This window comes from Budorcas taxicolor, chromosome 2 (assembly GCF_023091745.1).
Source record: "Budorcas taxicolor isolate Tak-1 chromosome 2, Takin1.1, whole genome shotgun sequence".
Lineage (NCBI taxonomy): Eukaryota > Metazoa > Chordata > Mammalia > Artiodactyla > Bovidae > Budorcas > Budorcas taxicolor.
In genome coordinates this window covers 170,275,261-170,288,219 of record NC_068911.1, presented here as the reverse complement: position 1 = coordinate 170,288,219, position 12,959 = coordinate 170,275,261, and the positions used below count along the sequence as shown (strand labels likewise).

Here is a 12,959-nt window from a genome sequence, read left to right as displayed (position 1 = left end):
TGAGATGGTTGGATGGCATCATCGACTCAATGGGCATGAGTTTGAGCCAACTCTGGGAGACAAGGAAAGTCAGGGAAGCCTGACATGCTGCAGTCCATGGGATCATGAAGAGTTGAACACGACCAAGCAACTGAACAACTACCGAGAGTCCGGAAGCTGTGTGATAGAGATAAGGGTGCTGGCTACCAGGGTGCCCTAGTGAAGCACCATTTAATCCCTGTGGTAAGGGTGCCCCACGCCTTGGTGTGAGGCCCTTTCAATGCTACAATTATGGGCAGGGGCTTTGAACATCAAGTAGCGCCTGTTGAGATTGGTCTGATAGCAGGATCCGTGCCGCCAGGCTCCGGGAAGAGTCACTGAAGTTTCTCCCACTTGTATCATGGTCGGTGGGAAAGGGTTTCCCGGCGTGGAAGCTCTGGGAGGCCCCTGGCAGGAAGAGGGTGGGAGGCGCCTCGGTGCTGGCACCATGCCTGGCACCCTTGAAGAGATGATATCACAGGAGCCTGAGGGCAACTGTGAGGTGGGTGTTTTCAGGCCCCTTGGGAAAAACAGCAGTGTCATGGAACCAGGGCGTTGGCCCAGGCAGCTAATCACAGAGGCATTGGGACTTGAGCTCAGGACTGTGGCTCCAAAGCCACTGACGCCTCCCTTTGCCTCGTCCCCTCCCAGAATCTCCGGCTTCCCTCTTGCTCGTTTGTCTCCTCGCAGCTCCCAGCTGCAGCCTGAGCTACTGTGCCTGGGGGAGCTAGGAGGGACTTCTCAGACGCTTAGGCAGGGAAGGGGGCTCCGCTGAGGCACTCCTTGTAACCACTTCCCTCTTTCAAATTTCTTCTCAACTGTTGGTATTTCTCTGGAAAAAAAAATAATAATACTTTCTTGGTTCCTCTTCCAAAGCAGATAATGATAACACTCAACAGAGCCTCAGCTGGCTCTCACATCCTCCCTCCCTGCCTCCTTACCCATTTTACAGGAGAGGAAACTGAGGCTCTGACCCAGAAGGGACTTGCCCAAGGTCACACAGTTAATAAACGACAGAGCTGGATTTTAAACTCAGGATCGATTGCCTCCAGAGCCTAACTTGTTCACTCCTGCACCACCCTGTCTCATCACTGCCATTTTTTCCAATGAGAAAACAGATCCGCAGCAGGGGAAGGAGTTGTCCTGGGTCATCCGTGGAGGCCATGGCAGCTCTGGGGAAAAATCCAGCCTCCCTAGACTTCTTGGCTTGCTCCAGGGCCGTACGATAGGCTTGCTCACCTGCCCTGCCCTCTGAGAACCTGCCCAGCAACAGCTGGTGATGGTCTGCCTCCACTAGGAGGAGGAAGGACCTACAGGGAACAAAGGTGTGGTTGCCTAAAGTCCTCCGGCTCCACCCACAGCTCCTGGGTGCCTGGGGGAGGGGACAGGGAGTCAGAGACGGAGGAATCCTCAGATCCCAGGTGGAAATCAGAATGCCAGGGAAAGGCCCCTCAGACTCCCTGGACCCTACTGAGAAACCTACCCTGGAGAGTAAGCTGGTGCAAATTCCCCAGCCAGAATTCAGACTCCTGGCTCCCCACACCTGCTGTGTAGGAAGACCAAGAGCAGAAGGAATCCATGGGACCATCCCATCACCCCTGGAAGACCTAGGGAGGCAGAGAAGGTGACAATGGGAGTCATCACTCCAGGCTGAGCCTGGGATGAGGAGATGCAAGGGGCAGAGGCACTGCGAGGGGTAGGCGGACAGACGCCCCCCTCTTTGGTTTGAGGGCTTGTTGATAAAGTGTGAGTCCAAGTGAGCCTTGCCTGTGAATATACCAGTCAACTCTACACACCTTTTACTGACTCTCAACTTCACACCACAGCCCCTGGATGGACTGAAATAGAAACGTTGTCCCTGCCTTCAAGAGATGGTCAGTCCAGTTGGGGGTAGGATTCAAAATAACCCTGCTTTCATTTACGATAAGAACCAAGGTATTAGAGCAGAGGTCCATTCAGTCTTACCCTGATACTCCCTCTCAACCCCAGTTTCCTCTTCATGCCAAGCAGTCCCCAGGTCCTGTAGAGTTTCTCTCCTAAATATCTTTCAGTCTAAGAGCCTCTACCTTCGTTCCTGCCCCTGCCCACCCTCTTCTCCTGCCCAGACCCCTGCAGTCATCCTAAACTGTGTCCCTACCTGCACTCTGGTCCCCATTCAATGCATTCTCCACAGTGTAGCCTGAGTCTTCTTTCAAAAACATGTCTGACCTGGTCCCTCCTCTGCTTGAAACTCTTCCAAGGTTCCCCACTCCACTGAGTCAGTCACTCAGTGCCCTTTGTGAACGGGTCTCTGCAGACTGGGCCTTCCTCCATGCTTGACCCACACCAGTAGACCTCAATCAAGCACTCCACCTGCTCTCAGCTCACTCGTCCGGTCTCCCCCACCCCCTCATGCTCTCCAGCCTCCCTGCATTTGTCTTTCCCTCTACCTGGAAGGCCCTTCCTATAGGCACCTCACCTATCTTGAGAACTTCTACACAGCCTTCAGGGCCCTTTCAAATGGCATCTCCTCTGTGAAGCCTTCTCAGACTTCTTCAGGCCCTCTGGGAGCTCAGTAAGCATTTGTTAGTGATACTCACCAAAGGGATGTCTTGGCTCCAGTGGGCTCTGGCTCCGCCTAGGGGCCAAGGGGAAGAAGTGCCCACTGGGTCTGACTTGTTCCAGTCCTTTCTGTCCCTGACACTCCTTCACCAGCCAGCCACCATCTGCGGTGTCCTTGTCACAAAAGACAAAAGACGCTTGCCCCTTGGAAGAAAAGCTATGACCAACCTAGATAGCGTATTAAAAAGCAGACATTGCTTTGCCAACAAAGGTCCATCTAATCAAAGCTCTGGTTTTTCCAGTAGTCAGGTATGGATGTGAGAGTTGGACTATAAAGAAAGCTGGGCGCCAAAGAATTGATGCTTTTGAACTGTGGTGTTGGAGAAGACTTGAGAGTCCCTTGGACTGCAAGGAGATCCAACCAGTCCATCCTAAAGGAAATCAGTCCTGAATATTTATTGGAATGACTGATGCTGAAGCTGAAACTCCAATACTTTGGCCACCTGATGCAAAGAACTGACTCATTTGAAAAGACCCTGATGCTGGGAAAGATTGAAGGCGAGAGGAGAAGGGGCAACAGAGGATGAGATGGTTGGATGACATCACTGATTCAATGGACATGAGTTTGAGTAAACTCGGGGAGTTGGTGATGGACAGGGAGGCCTGGTGTGCTGCAGTCCATGGGGTCGCAGAGTCAGCCACGACTGAGCCACTGAACTGAACTGTCACAAAAGACTGGGAGGGCTCAGCCCTCAGGTAGGCACAGATGGTACCAGTCACTCAAAGTGGTCTTCCGGCTCAGCAGCTCCTGGAAGCTCCCAGGGCCTGGGGAAGAGGAGATGAGCTGATGGGGGCCCCTAAGTTATTTCCCAAGCCCCAGCCCACAGGCAATGGAAGAGGCCACGTGCTGAACTCCAGGAGCCCTCTCAATTCCTGTGGACCCCTGAAGAGGGGCTCCGGGGGTGGGGCTGGGCCACTCCTGCTGACCCAACAACACCCCAGCACCGTCTGATTCTAGGTGCCTGGGCTCCAGCAAAGATGGCCTCAACCTTCCTGTCCCCACAGCAAGTTCACTGAATCTCCAGCCCCAAGAAAAGATGAATGTTGACTCTGAAGTTTGAGTACTCCCAAGGGAAGGCTCACGAACCACCAGAGGGGAGGGTGCCCAGGCCCTTCTCCTGATTCTCACCACTCCTCCCAGCTTTCCACCCCCACTGCATGTGTGCTAAGTCGCTTCAGTCGTGTCTGACTCTGCGACCCTGTGGATTGTAGCCTGCCAGGCTCTTCTGTCCATGGGATTCTCCAGTCAAGAATACTGGGGCGGGTTGCCACGTCCTCCAGGGGATCTTCCCGATCCAGGGATCGAACATGCATCTCTTATGTCTCCTGCAATGGAAGATAGGTTCTTTACCACTAGCGCCACCAGCTTTCTACCCCCTCTACAAGAGGTCAATCACAGCCAATTCCTGAGCAGCAGACAAGCAGCCCCCTCTCTGGTCCAGGGACAGAGCAAAGAAAGAAGAGACCTCTAGCTCCACACAGTCCCCAGGCTCACCCTTGGGACCCATCTTGCCCAGTGGTCCAGGCTGCCCTGACATCTCAGAAACAGAGAGATGCCTTACACCCTGCCCTATGTCAGGGGCCAGAAAGCAGTCAAGTCAGATCCCAGCTGCAGCCTTTCGTGGCTCCTAGCTCTGTGCACATGGGTGAATGACTGATCCTCTCTGAACCTCCCTTCCCCCACAGCCCAGCGACATGGGGATGATACTACCTACCCCACAGGGTCAATCTTAGGATGCTGGGCATCCAGCCTGGAGCCTGGCACACAAAGGTTCCTTGCCCCTTTGCCATGGTCTCTTTGCACAGACTGTAATGGCTGCCTCCGCAGGCCCCTGCCAGATCTCTGGCACCTCTTACCTTGAGGACCTGGTTCTCCCTTCTCCCCAGGACTTCCTGGGGTTCCAGGACAACTGGGCAAGAGGACAACTTTACTGGCTTCCAGTTTCCTGGGTTCTGCAGGGAGATACAGGGCCAGGTGGGCACAGGATGGGCATGGGGGTAGTGGGTATGTCTCTTCCAGATCCCTCTGCACTTTTCTTTCCATCCCCCAGACTCTAGCTGTCAGGTTTTTCATCATTTGCATCTATTTGCATACAGTGTGTGTGCATGGGTGTGTGTGTGTGTTTGTGTGTGTAGAGCCCAGATTATCAAACTCCCACCCTGCTCCTTGAGGCTAGTGAGCCTGGGTGGGAGAAGGATACCTAGGGAGAGGATGAGGATGGGATGGTGAGTGGGTGAGTGGGGAGGGTACCCTGGGCCCCTATCTGGGCAGCTGGGGTAGTCATGGGTCCTCAGAGAGGCAGACTCCCCAAACAAGAGGAGGAAAGGGGAAGGTGGGGTCCACAGAGGGCCCATCTTGCTGGGGCCCTGAGAAAAGATTCCAGGCTGGTGGGAGTTCATGAAGCAAGACTTCCTCCCTTGTCTTTCCCCAGGGATACCCCACCCAGCCTGGAACCAGCAGAAGGTGGGGGCTTTTCCTCCTTCACCTTTGAGAGAATGGGCATTATTCCTGCCCGGTCCAACCAGGATGGAGTCCAGCTTCTGATCCTGGCCACCAAGACTCTGCAGCCATCTCTTCAGACTTCTGCACTCACGTAGGGTCTTTCTACTTTTGTACCTTAGCTCATCTGGAACCCCCTCCTCGTCTCTCCCTGTGAAGGTCCCCCCTGTGCATGAAGGTCCAGCTCTCATGTCATCTCCACTAGGAATTCTTCCCTGATCCTTGTCACCATATTGGGAATGACCACCAATACCATCTGGTGGGCACCTGCTGCCCACCCCCACCCCAAGTCATGCTGGGTGCTATTTGTATATCGCCTCCCATCCTTACACAGTCCCACTGATGGTTGTTATTAATATTATTGAAACTGGGTTATAGGCTGGTACATAGCAGGTGCCCCATTAATGTTTGTTAAATAAATGAATAAACAAGGAGAAACAGGCTCAGAGACAGGACATGATTTGTGTTCTCTCTGCCAGAGATTTTGCCCAAGCCCCTAACTGTGCCCCCAAACCAGAGAGAAGCGTTGTTAGCAAGGTGACTTCATGCCCACCCTCAGGTCCACTGAAGAGTCCCTGGCAGAGACTAGAAAACAGCTGCTAATATAGGCCATCACATGGGCAGACCATGCAGGGCAGGCATGGAGGCCAGTGAAGAAGAGGCAGCAGCCTTGCTCCAGATGTGAGGGGTGAGGTCTGAGCTGGAGAGGGACCTCTGGTGACAGAGGAGAGGAAAACATTGGTCATTCATTCACTCATCAAATCCTCCCTGAGGGCCTTCTCTATACCAGGCCCAGTTCTCGTGGGGGTAGAGAAGGCCAGGTTCATGAGAGTGTCAAGGAAGGTGGAGGCCAAGCTTGCCAGACAGGATGGATCCATGAGATGAACGCTGAGAAGCTCCAATTCCAGTTCTAGGAATATGTCCCCACCACACACGCTCTGCTGCAGGTATGCCAAGATCTGAAGACAAGCCCGTTTATCATGATGCTGTTTACGATAAAACGGAAATAACCCAGTTGGACTTTGATAGGATGCAGGCAAATCAACCATCACCATCTGAATAAGTCATGGGGCAAATCTGATCTCTAACGAAAGGGGCAGCGTTGCAGAACAAAATGTAAAGCATACTCCCACTTCGTATTTTTTTTTTTGTAATGAAAAACTTTAAAAAATAATTTTATTTTTGGCTGCGCTGGGTGTTCGTTGCTTTGTGCGGTCTTTACTTGCAGCGAGCATGGGTCTCTCATTGCAGTGGCTTCTCTAATTGCGGAGCACGGCCTCCAGGCATGCGGGTTTCAGTAGCTGTGGCATATGGGCTTAGCTGCTCTGAGGCCGGTAGAATCTTCTTGGACCAGGGATGGAACCCGCATGCCCTGCATTGGCAGGCAGATTCTTAACCCCTGCACCACCAGAGAAGTCCCTCATTTTGTATCAAAAAAAAAACTAAGTGTGTGTAGGTATGTCTTTTGTAAATTCATAGAGAAAGGTGTGACCCATCCTGTTAAGCATAGTTATTTCTGGGGAGCGGGACGCTGGGGAGAGTGATTCTCGTTCTTCATGTACGTGAATGTCCATGTAGTCCTTTTGCTCTTTGCAGGCATTTACTACATTTGAAAAAGAAAACATCCACTAGAGGAATGTCCTTAAGTGGGTGAAAAGCCAGGAGGAGGTGGAGCATTCTTTCCTTGGCCTGGGAGAGAACGGGCATCGTCCCAGCCAGGGGAGGGCAACCCAGGCAGGAGAAACCATGTGTACAGAGGCTTGAAGAAGAGAGAGCAAGGCAGGCTGGGTCACATGACCCAGATGCAGGGACCTGGAGGGGAGGCTGATGTCTGAGAGGAGGAGAGGTGTTGATAGAAGTGAGTCTGTGGGGGTGGTAGACTGTGTTTGGCATTGATGGGTAGGCAGGTGAGCCCTCTGAGAGGCCAAGAAGTAGCTGAAACTCCCTGTGGAGCCCAGGGGCCCTAAAGCCTTTCCCGCTGCAGCCAGAGATCCTCCAAGGAGAGGCGGCCTCAAGGGGAGGAAGAGATGCAGGCATTTGGGCAGCTGGAGGGGTGAATGGGTGCCCTGGAGTGAAGCAGACGGGGCACATGCCCCTGCTCTGAACCTGCCCTGCATCCCACTGAGATGGAACAGCTGATACTGGACTTTACAGACGAGGAAACCGAAGCCCAGAGCTGCTCCATTAACTTTCAGTCCCACAAGGCAGTCGGGTTCCACAGGCTAAACTCTTGCCCGTGACTCTCTACTGCCTCTCAGCTGTCTAGGACAATCATGGGACTAAATGAGACACTGATGCCAGACTCTCAGCCACACACCTGGTTTCCAGCAAGTGCCCCATGGATAGGAGATGTTATTAGAGAAGACTTCAGGGCCCAGGGTTGAGGGGGTGAAGAGAGGGAGGTGGGCCTAAGTGGTGCTTTCTAGGAGGGCCCATTCAAGGAAGGCCAGAAGTACCCTGGAGAGGGTCCCGGGGGTACCTCCACCTTGGCACAAGGGCAGAGATCCAATTTAGGAGCCAAAAAAACCACAAAAAACTGGAGATGCCTCTGCAGAGGAGTTCTGAAGTTCTGCTTATTCTGGAGTCAGAAAAACCTGGATTAAATTCCCAGCCCTGCCCCCATTCCACTCTGCGTGATCTTAAGCAGGCGTGTTTCCCTTTCTGAGTCTCTGCACCCTTCTCTATAATGCAGTGGAGGAGGGGCTTAAACACATAACAACAAAAACTATTTTTCTGGCCAGGCCATGAGGCTAGTGGGATCTTAAATTTCCCGACCTGGGATTGAACCCAGGCCCCAGCAGTGAAAGCGCCAAGTCTTAACCACTGGACTTCCAGGGAATTCCTGCAAATAAAAATACTTTAAAAGGTGACAGTGTTAATTTAAGGCTCAATTTCCATGAAAGAGAGGGCAGTGAACCATACCCCCCACCCCATCCAATCCACACACAGCCCAAGACATGGGAGCACAGTGCTGGAAAGAGCTCCTTTATTGGGGGGCAGTGTCCAAGCCGGGTTGATGGGAAGAGGCCAGGCCCAGACCGAGTACCAGGTGGGGGCCCACAGGGATGATGGATCAGGCAGAAGGTGGTTGAAGGATGCTCTCATCTGCACGAATCAGGCCCAGGACAGGAAGGGATGTCAGCTACGGGGTCCTGAGTCTGCTCAGTGTTCACAGGGGCCACAATTTGGTGACCAAAGTTTTTCCCACCCTGAGGGCCCTTAAGGGGGCCAAGAGAGGGCAGCCTCTTCATCCTCTTTCCCCTGAGCGTGGAATCCGGGCCTGAAGGGGGTCAGATTCTGCAGAGGGCAGACAGAGAAGGCACTCAGGGTGGTGGCCCCACCTCAGCTGGGCTGAGGACGCCCCCTGGACCCTGCAGAGAGCAGGCAGTGGGCAGAAGAGCAAACACTTTGATGGAGGTTGCAGCGATCCACCCCACAGCACACACAGGGGCCAGAGCCTCAGAGCAGCTCCCCTTCTCAGAGGCAAACCAAACCGCACACGTGGCCTGGGCTCCTGCCTGCGGCCACAGAGCTGCAGGCTGAAGGCGGCCTGGGCTGTCACCTACTGGTTCTCCTCCCTGCGGGCAGCATGAGGGGACAGAGACAGAGGAGCTCAGCTGGGCTCTCAGACGCCAGGCCCGGGCTGAGTTCCACGCGGGCCAACACCCAGCCGAGAGAACCCCACACTGGAGGGGGGAGACGCGCTGTGGCCTACATGGAGGAGGCCGAGAGGGCCTCAGGGCTCCTGAGGCTGCCCCGTGGCGGAGACAGCACACGGGCTGTGAGGGCCACCTGGGGGGCCAGGGGGAAGAGGGTGCATGGGGCTCGGCAGCCAGGTACTCACAGCGTCTGGTAGGTGCTGTCCTTGGCCTTGAGGAAGCGCAAGACGAAGAAGGCCACTGCCTGCAGACTCAGCACCATCACCACGCCTCCGGTGAAGCTGGCCCCATCAAAGCCGGGGCTGTGGGCCTCAGGGACCGAGGGGCTCTCTGCAGGGTGGAGGCCACAGCAGGCCACTGTAGGCCAGGGGCCCAGCCCCACCTCAAACCCGGCACAGGTCATCTGGGAGGCCCCCAGTCCTCACTAGGGGAGCCTTGGACAGCGGGCTCAGAAGTTCCACCCAGATTCTACGGGTGGCCTGGAAGTGCCTGGAAGGACGGATAGCATCGGCCCTGGCTCCGCTCCTGAGTTGCTCTGTGGCTTGATGCCTGTCACACTCTCTCTGGGCTTCCTGACTGCAGGTCCCAGATGGTGAGTGAGCTCCCTGCCTGCCTCCCTCTTCCACTGGGGCCCCACAGAGTGACGATGGACCCAGAACTTGGGCGTCCACACAGCTTTCAGCTCACAGTCCCTCTCTGTCTTGGGTCTTGAGCTTCGAAGCCCAGGTGCAAATGCTGTGGTCTCCTTGGGACTCCCAAGTCCCAAGACCCTAGAGTCACCCGGGGTCCGGAGAGAGGGAAGGAGGAGAGGAAGATGCGGCAGCCCACACTCGACCAAGGGGATAAATGAAGACTCGATGACATGTGTCGGAGGGACTAACCAGGCTCTGAGTGCCAGGCCTGACAGTCACCTCTCCATTAGGGCAGAGCCAGACTTACACGGCATCCCCGACCCTTTCCCCCACCCCCGCCTCAGGGCCCACAGTTGCCAGGACGTCTAGGTGGCTCCCAGCTGTGCCATGTTAGTCATCTACTCCCACCAGGGATTCAATTTCAGGCCCTGGGCCAGGTGCCCAGAGCAGGGCAGGGCTAGTGGTAGAAGAGCATTCTAGGGCAGTGAGAGAGGCCCAGTTGGGTGCTGGATCCACCTCCCAGAGGGTGTAGCTTGCAGAAGGGGAATGTGAGAATGTGAAGGGTGGTCCCAGAAGCAGTTCAGGGAGCCCCAGAGAAGGGGACTAGGGAAAGAGGAGCAGAAGAAGGAAGAAATAAGCTGCGCAAGACCCAGCTGGGGCTCAGGCTGGAGGAGGAGCCATCAATAATTCAGCCCCTGAGATCATGTTTCTGACTTTAATTAACCAAGAGCCTCTTTAGCCATCCTTGCCAAGCCTGCTGACCTCCAGACCCTGAGGGGCAGTGGGAACCAAAGAGTGGGGTTCTTGCCTCTGTTCGGCTGGGACCCTGCTTTGTGACCCTCTCTGGGCCGGGAGGTTGCAGTAGGTAGTCACTGAGGACATCTCCTTGGCAACCTGACATACACCCTCAGCACCAAGCAGGTCCTGAGCGGGGCCATCCTGAGTTCTCAGAACCGGGGTTGGGGAGAAAGGATGGGAACCATCATTTCTTGAACACCTTCTATACATTGGAAACTGAACGAGGTGCTATACACGCTCTCATAAAATCCTCACTTTGTGAGGTATTCTTCAACCCATTTGACAGATGTTGGAAATAGGCTCAGAGGGAGAAATCACAGGAGGTCACAGAGCATGTCAGTGCCTGAGCCCAGCTGTTTTTCCCTGCACCTCCTGTCCTTCCATTGCCCCAGATGGTACCTACCTGTTGTGACTGTCTTCGGTTCATGAGTTGGGTGGTGGTGCACAGCTGAAGAGACAGGGAATCCATAATTAAACCAGACCCCCCTGCCACTTCCCATCAAGACCCCATCCCAGGCCCACCTGGCACACTCTTAAGCCTTAGTTTATACAGTTCCTTCCACCAGCGCAGCCCTCCCTCTCCATCTCTACGTCTAATCATCATTTGTGACGCTGCCTCCTTCAGGAAGCCTTCCCCCCATTCCCTTCTGAACTTCCAAAGTCCTCACTATGGTTTAAAATAGAAGAGCTCCTCCGATTCCTCTACACGCTTGTCCTAGATCCTCTAGCTGCACCAATTTTCAGAGGAGGAAATGGGCCGGAGAGGGGGAGCGACATCTCAGTGAGCTGAAGGCAGAACTGACGCTGGACCCAGGTGCTCGTGGGCACAGTCTTCTCTCTGGGAGAGGCTGGTTCCCTCCTGGAGGCAGGCTCTGGCTGAGGACACCTCGGCACCCTCCCCCCAAATTGACTTAGGCCAGAGGGAGCCCCCTTACCTGGACATGACTCTGAGCGGTTGTAGATGGAGCAACCTTCCTTGACCACCTCCGCTTGGGCCACACAGCGTCCTGGTGGGAAAAGGAGCAGGGAAGTGGTTTAGGGAGCAGGGCCAAGGTTCTGGTGTTCAGAACTGGGGGCACTAACCTTGGGGAGGGCCTAACTCCATACCTGGCTCCTCCGGCCGACACTGCTCCCACACGCAGCCGGAGAGGTTGTGTGCTTGGTCCCCCTCCACACAGTGCTCACAGGGCTTCAGCTGTGTGCAGGCCACTCGGACAGCTGGCCAGATGTTCACGCGGAGCAGGGCTCCCCGCCCAAAGCCTCGAGCACCTTTACCTGGGCGTGAGGTGGGTGCAACACTTGGAACCCAAGCTACCGTTCCCCTTCCCCACTACTACGGATCTCACCCCCTGCACACATACACTCACCTGGATCCCCTAAGCCCCACCGCACGCCTGGAGTTTCCACAAATACATGGGCACACACACCTAGAAGCTCCCTGACATTCACCAGAGCACCCTCCCTTTGCATATATCAGGAACCACCCCCATCCCATTCACCTGGGGCCACTTCACTTCCCTACACCTGAAGTTGCCTCACACCCGGAGCCTATATATACGGCTCCACAGACAGTCGGAGCCCACGTCTACCCACCCCAGGAGCCCCGCACACAAGTGAAAAGTCCCCTCCCGCCCCCGCCAAGCCCAGACTGCTCCTGGCAAGCAGTTGGGTGAAGGGCACGCGTTACCAGCCACAGCAAGCTGGGCACACAGGAGGAGGCAGCAGCAGCCGCCACAGAGCGCAGCCCGTAAGGCGCGGGGTCCCAGCGCGGCCATGGGCTCGGAGGCGGGGCCTGGGGGGCGGTCGGGGTCGGCGGAGAGCGGGTGTGGCGTGGCCCCTCCGGACTCGGCTCCGCCGGGGTGTAGGGAGCGAGACCAGGGCAACCCGCGCGATGCCAGGTGGGCGTGGCCCCGACAGGGCGGGGCTAGTGACGCGAGTGGGAGGGCGTGGCTTTGTTGTCTGGGGCGGGGTCCGATGGGGCGTGGTTTGTGGGAGCGGTCTGGTGGGGCGGGATTTGGGGGTCTGGGGCGGGGTTCTGGCAAAAAGGACGAGTCCAGAACTATTCTGAGTACCCGGCCAGGTCCCTGGATGTCCCCTTCCCTCGCTGGATCATGAACACTCTGTTGCGTTATTATCCCTACTTCACAGGTGAGGAAACAGGCTCAGAAAAGGTGTGTGACTAGTTGGAGGTCAAAATTCTCTAAGCCAGTCTTCAACAGTACATGAACTGTGAACTTTCATATGTTCAAGCTGGATTTAGAAAAGGCAGAGGAACCAGAGATCAAATTGCCAACATCTGTTGGATCATCGAAAAAGCAGGAGTGTTCTAGAAAAGCATCTAATTCTGCTTTATTGACTACGCCAAAGCCTTTGTGTGGATCACAACAAACTGTGGAAAATTTTTCAAGAAATGGGGATACCAGACCACATGATCTGCCTCCTGAGAAATCTGTATGTAGGTCAAGAAGGAACAGTTAGAACTGGACATGGAACAGCAGACTGGTTCCAAACTGGGAAAGGAGTATGTCAAGGCTGTATATTGTCACCCTGCTTATTTAACTTCTATGCAAAATCCCATGGACAGAGGAGCCTGGTAGGCTGCAGTCCATGGGGTTTCGAAGGTCGGACACGACTGAGCAACTTCACTTTCACTTTTCACTTTCATGCATTGGATAAGGAAATGGCAACCCACTCCAGTGTTCTTGCCTGGAGAATCCCAGGGACAGTGGAGCCTGGTGGGCTGCTGTCTAT

The 12,959-nt window shown here is 55.0% G+C and overlaps 2 protein-coding genes across 2 annotated transcripts; both read right to left on the bottom strand.

The window, feature by feature from the left end:
• Positions 1-195: 195 nt before the first annotated feature.
• FCN3 (ficolin 3) lies at positions 196-4,974 on the bottom strand. The gene is given in 10 exon segments (XM_052653697.1): positions 196-361; positions 363-426; positions 1,258-1,355; positions 1,357-1,390; positions 1,502-1,603; positions 3,289-3,384; positions 3,609-3,638; positions 4,100-4,150; positions 4,477-4,565; positions 4,871-4,974. Coding segments are annotated over 10 exon segments (834 nt in total).
• A 3,375-nt stretch (positions 4,975-8,349) lies between these two features.
• On the bottom strand, positions 8,350-11,983 carry CD164L2 (CD164 molecule like 2). The gene is made up of 6 exons (XM_052636130.1): positions 11,896-11,983; positions 11,316-11,483; positions 11,144-11,215; positions 10,612-10,656; positions 8,964-9,108; positions 8,350-8,416 (listed from the first exon to the last, which is right to left on the bottom strand). Exons 1-6 carry the CDS (start codon positions 11,981-11,983, stop codon positions 8,410-8,412), a joined length of 525 nt encoding a protein of 174 aa, XP_052492090.1. The 3' UTR covers positions 8,350-8,409.
• Between the last annotated feature and the right edge of the window lie 976 nt (positions 11,984-12,959).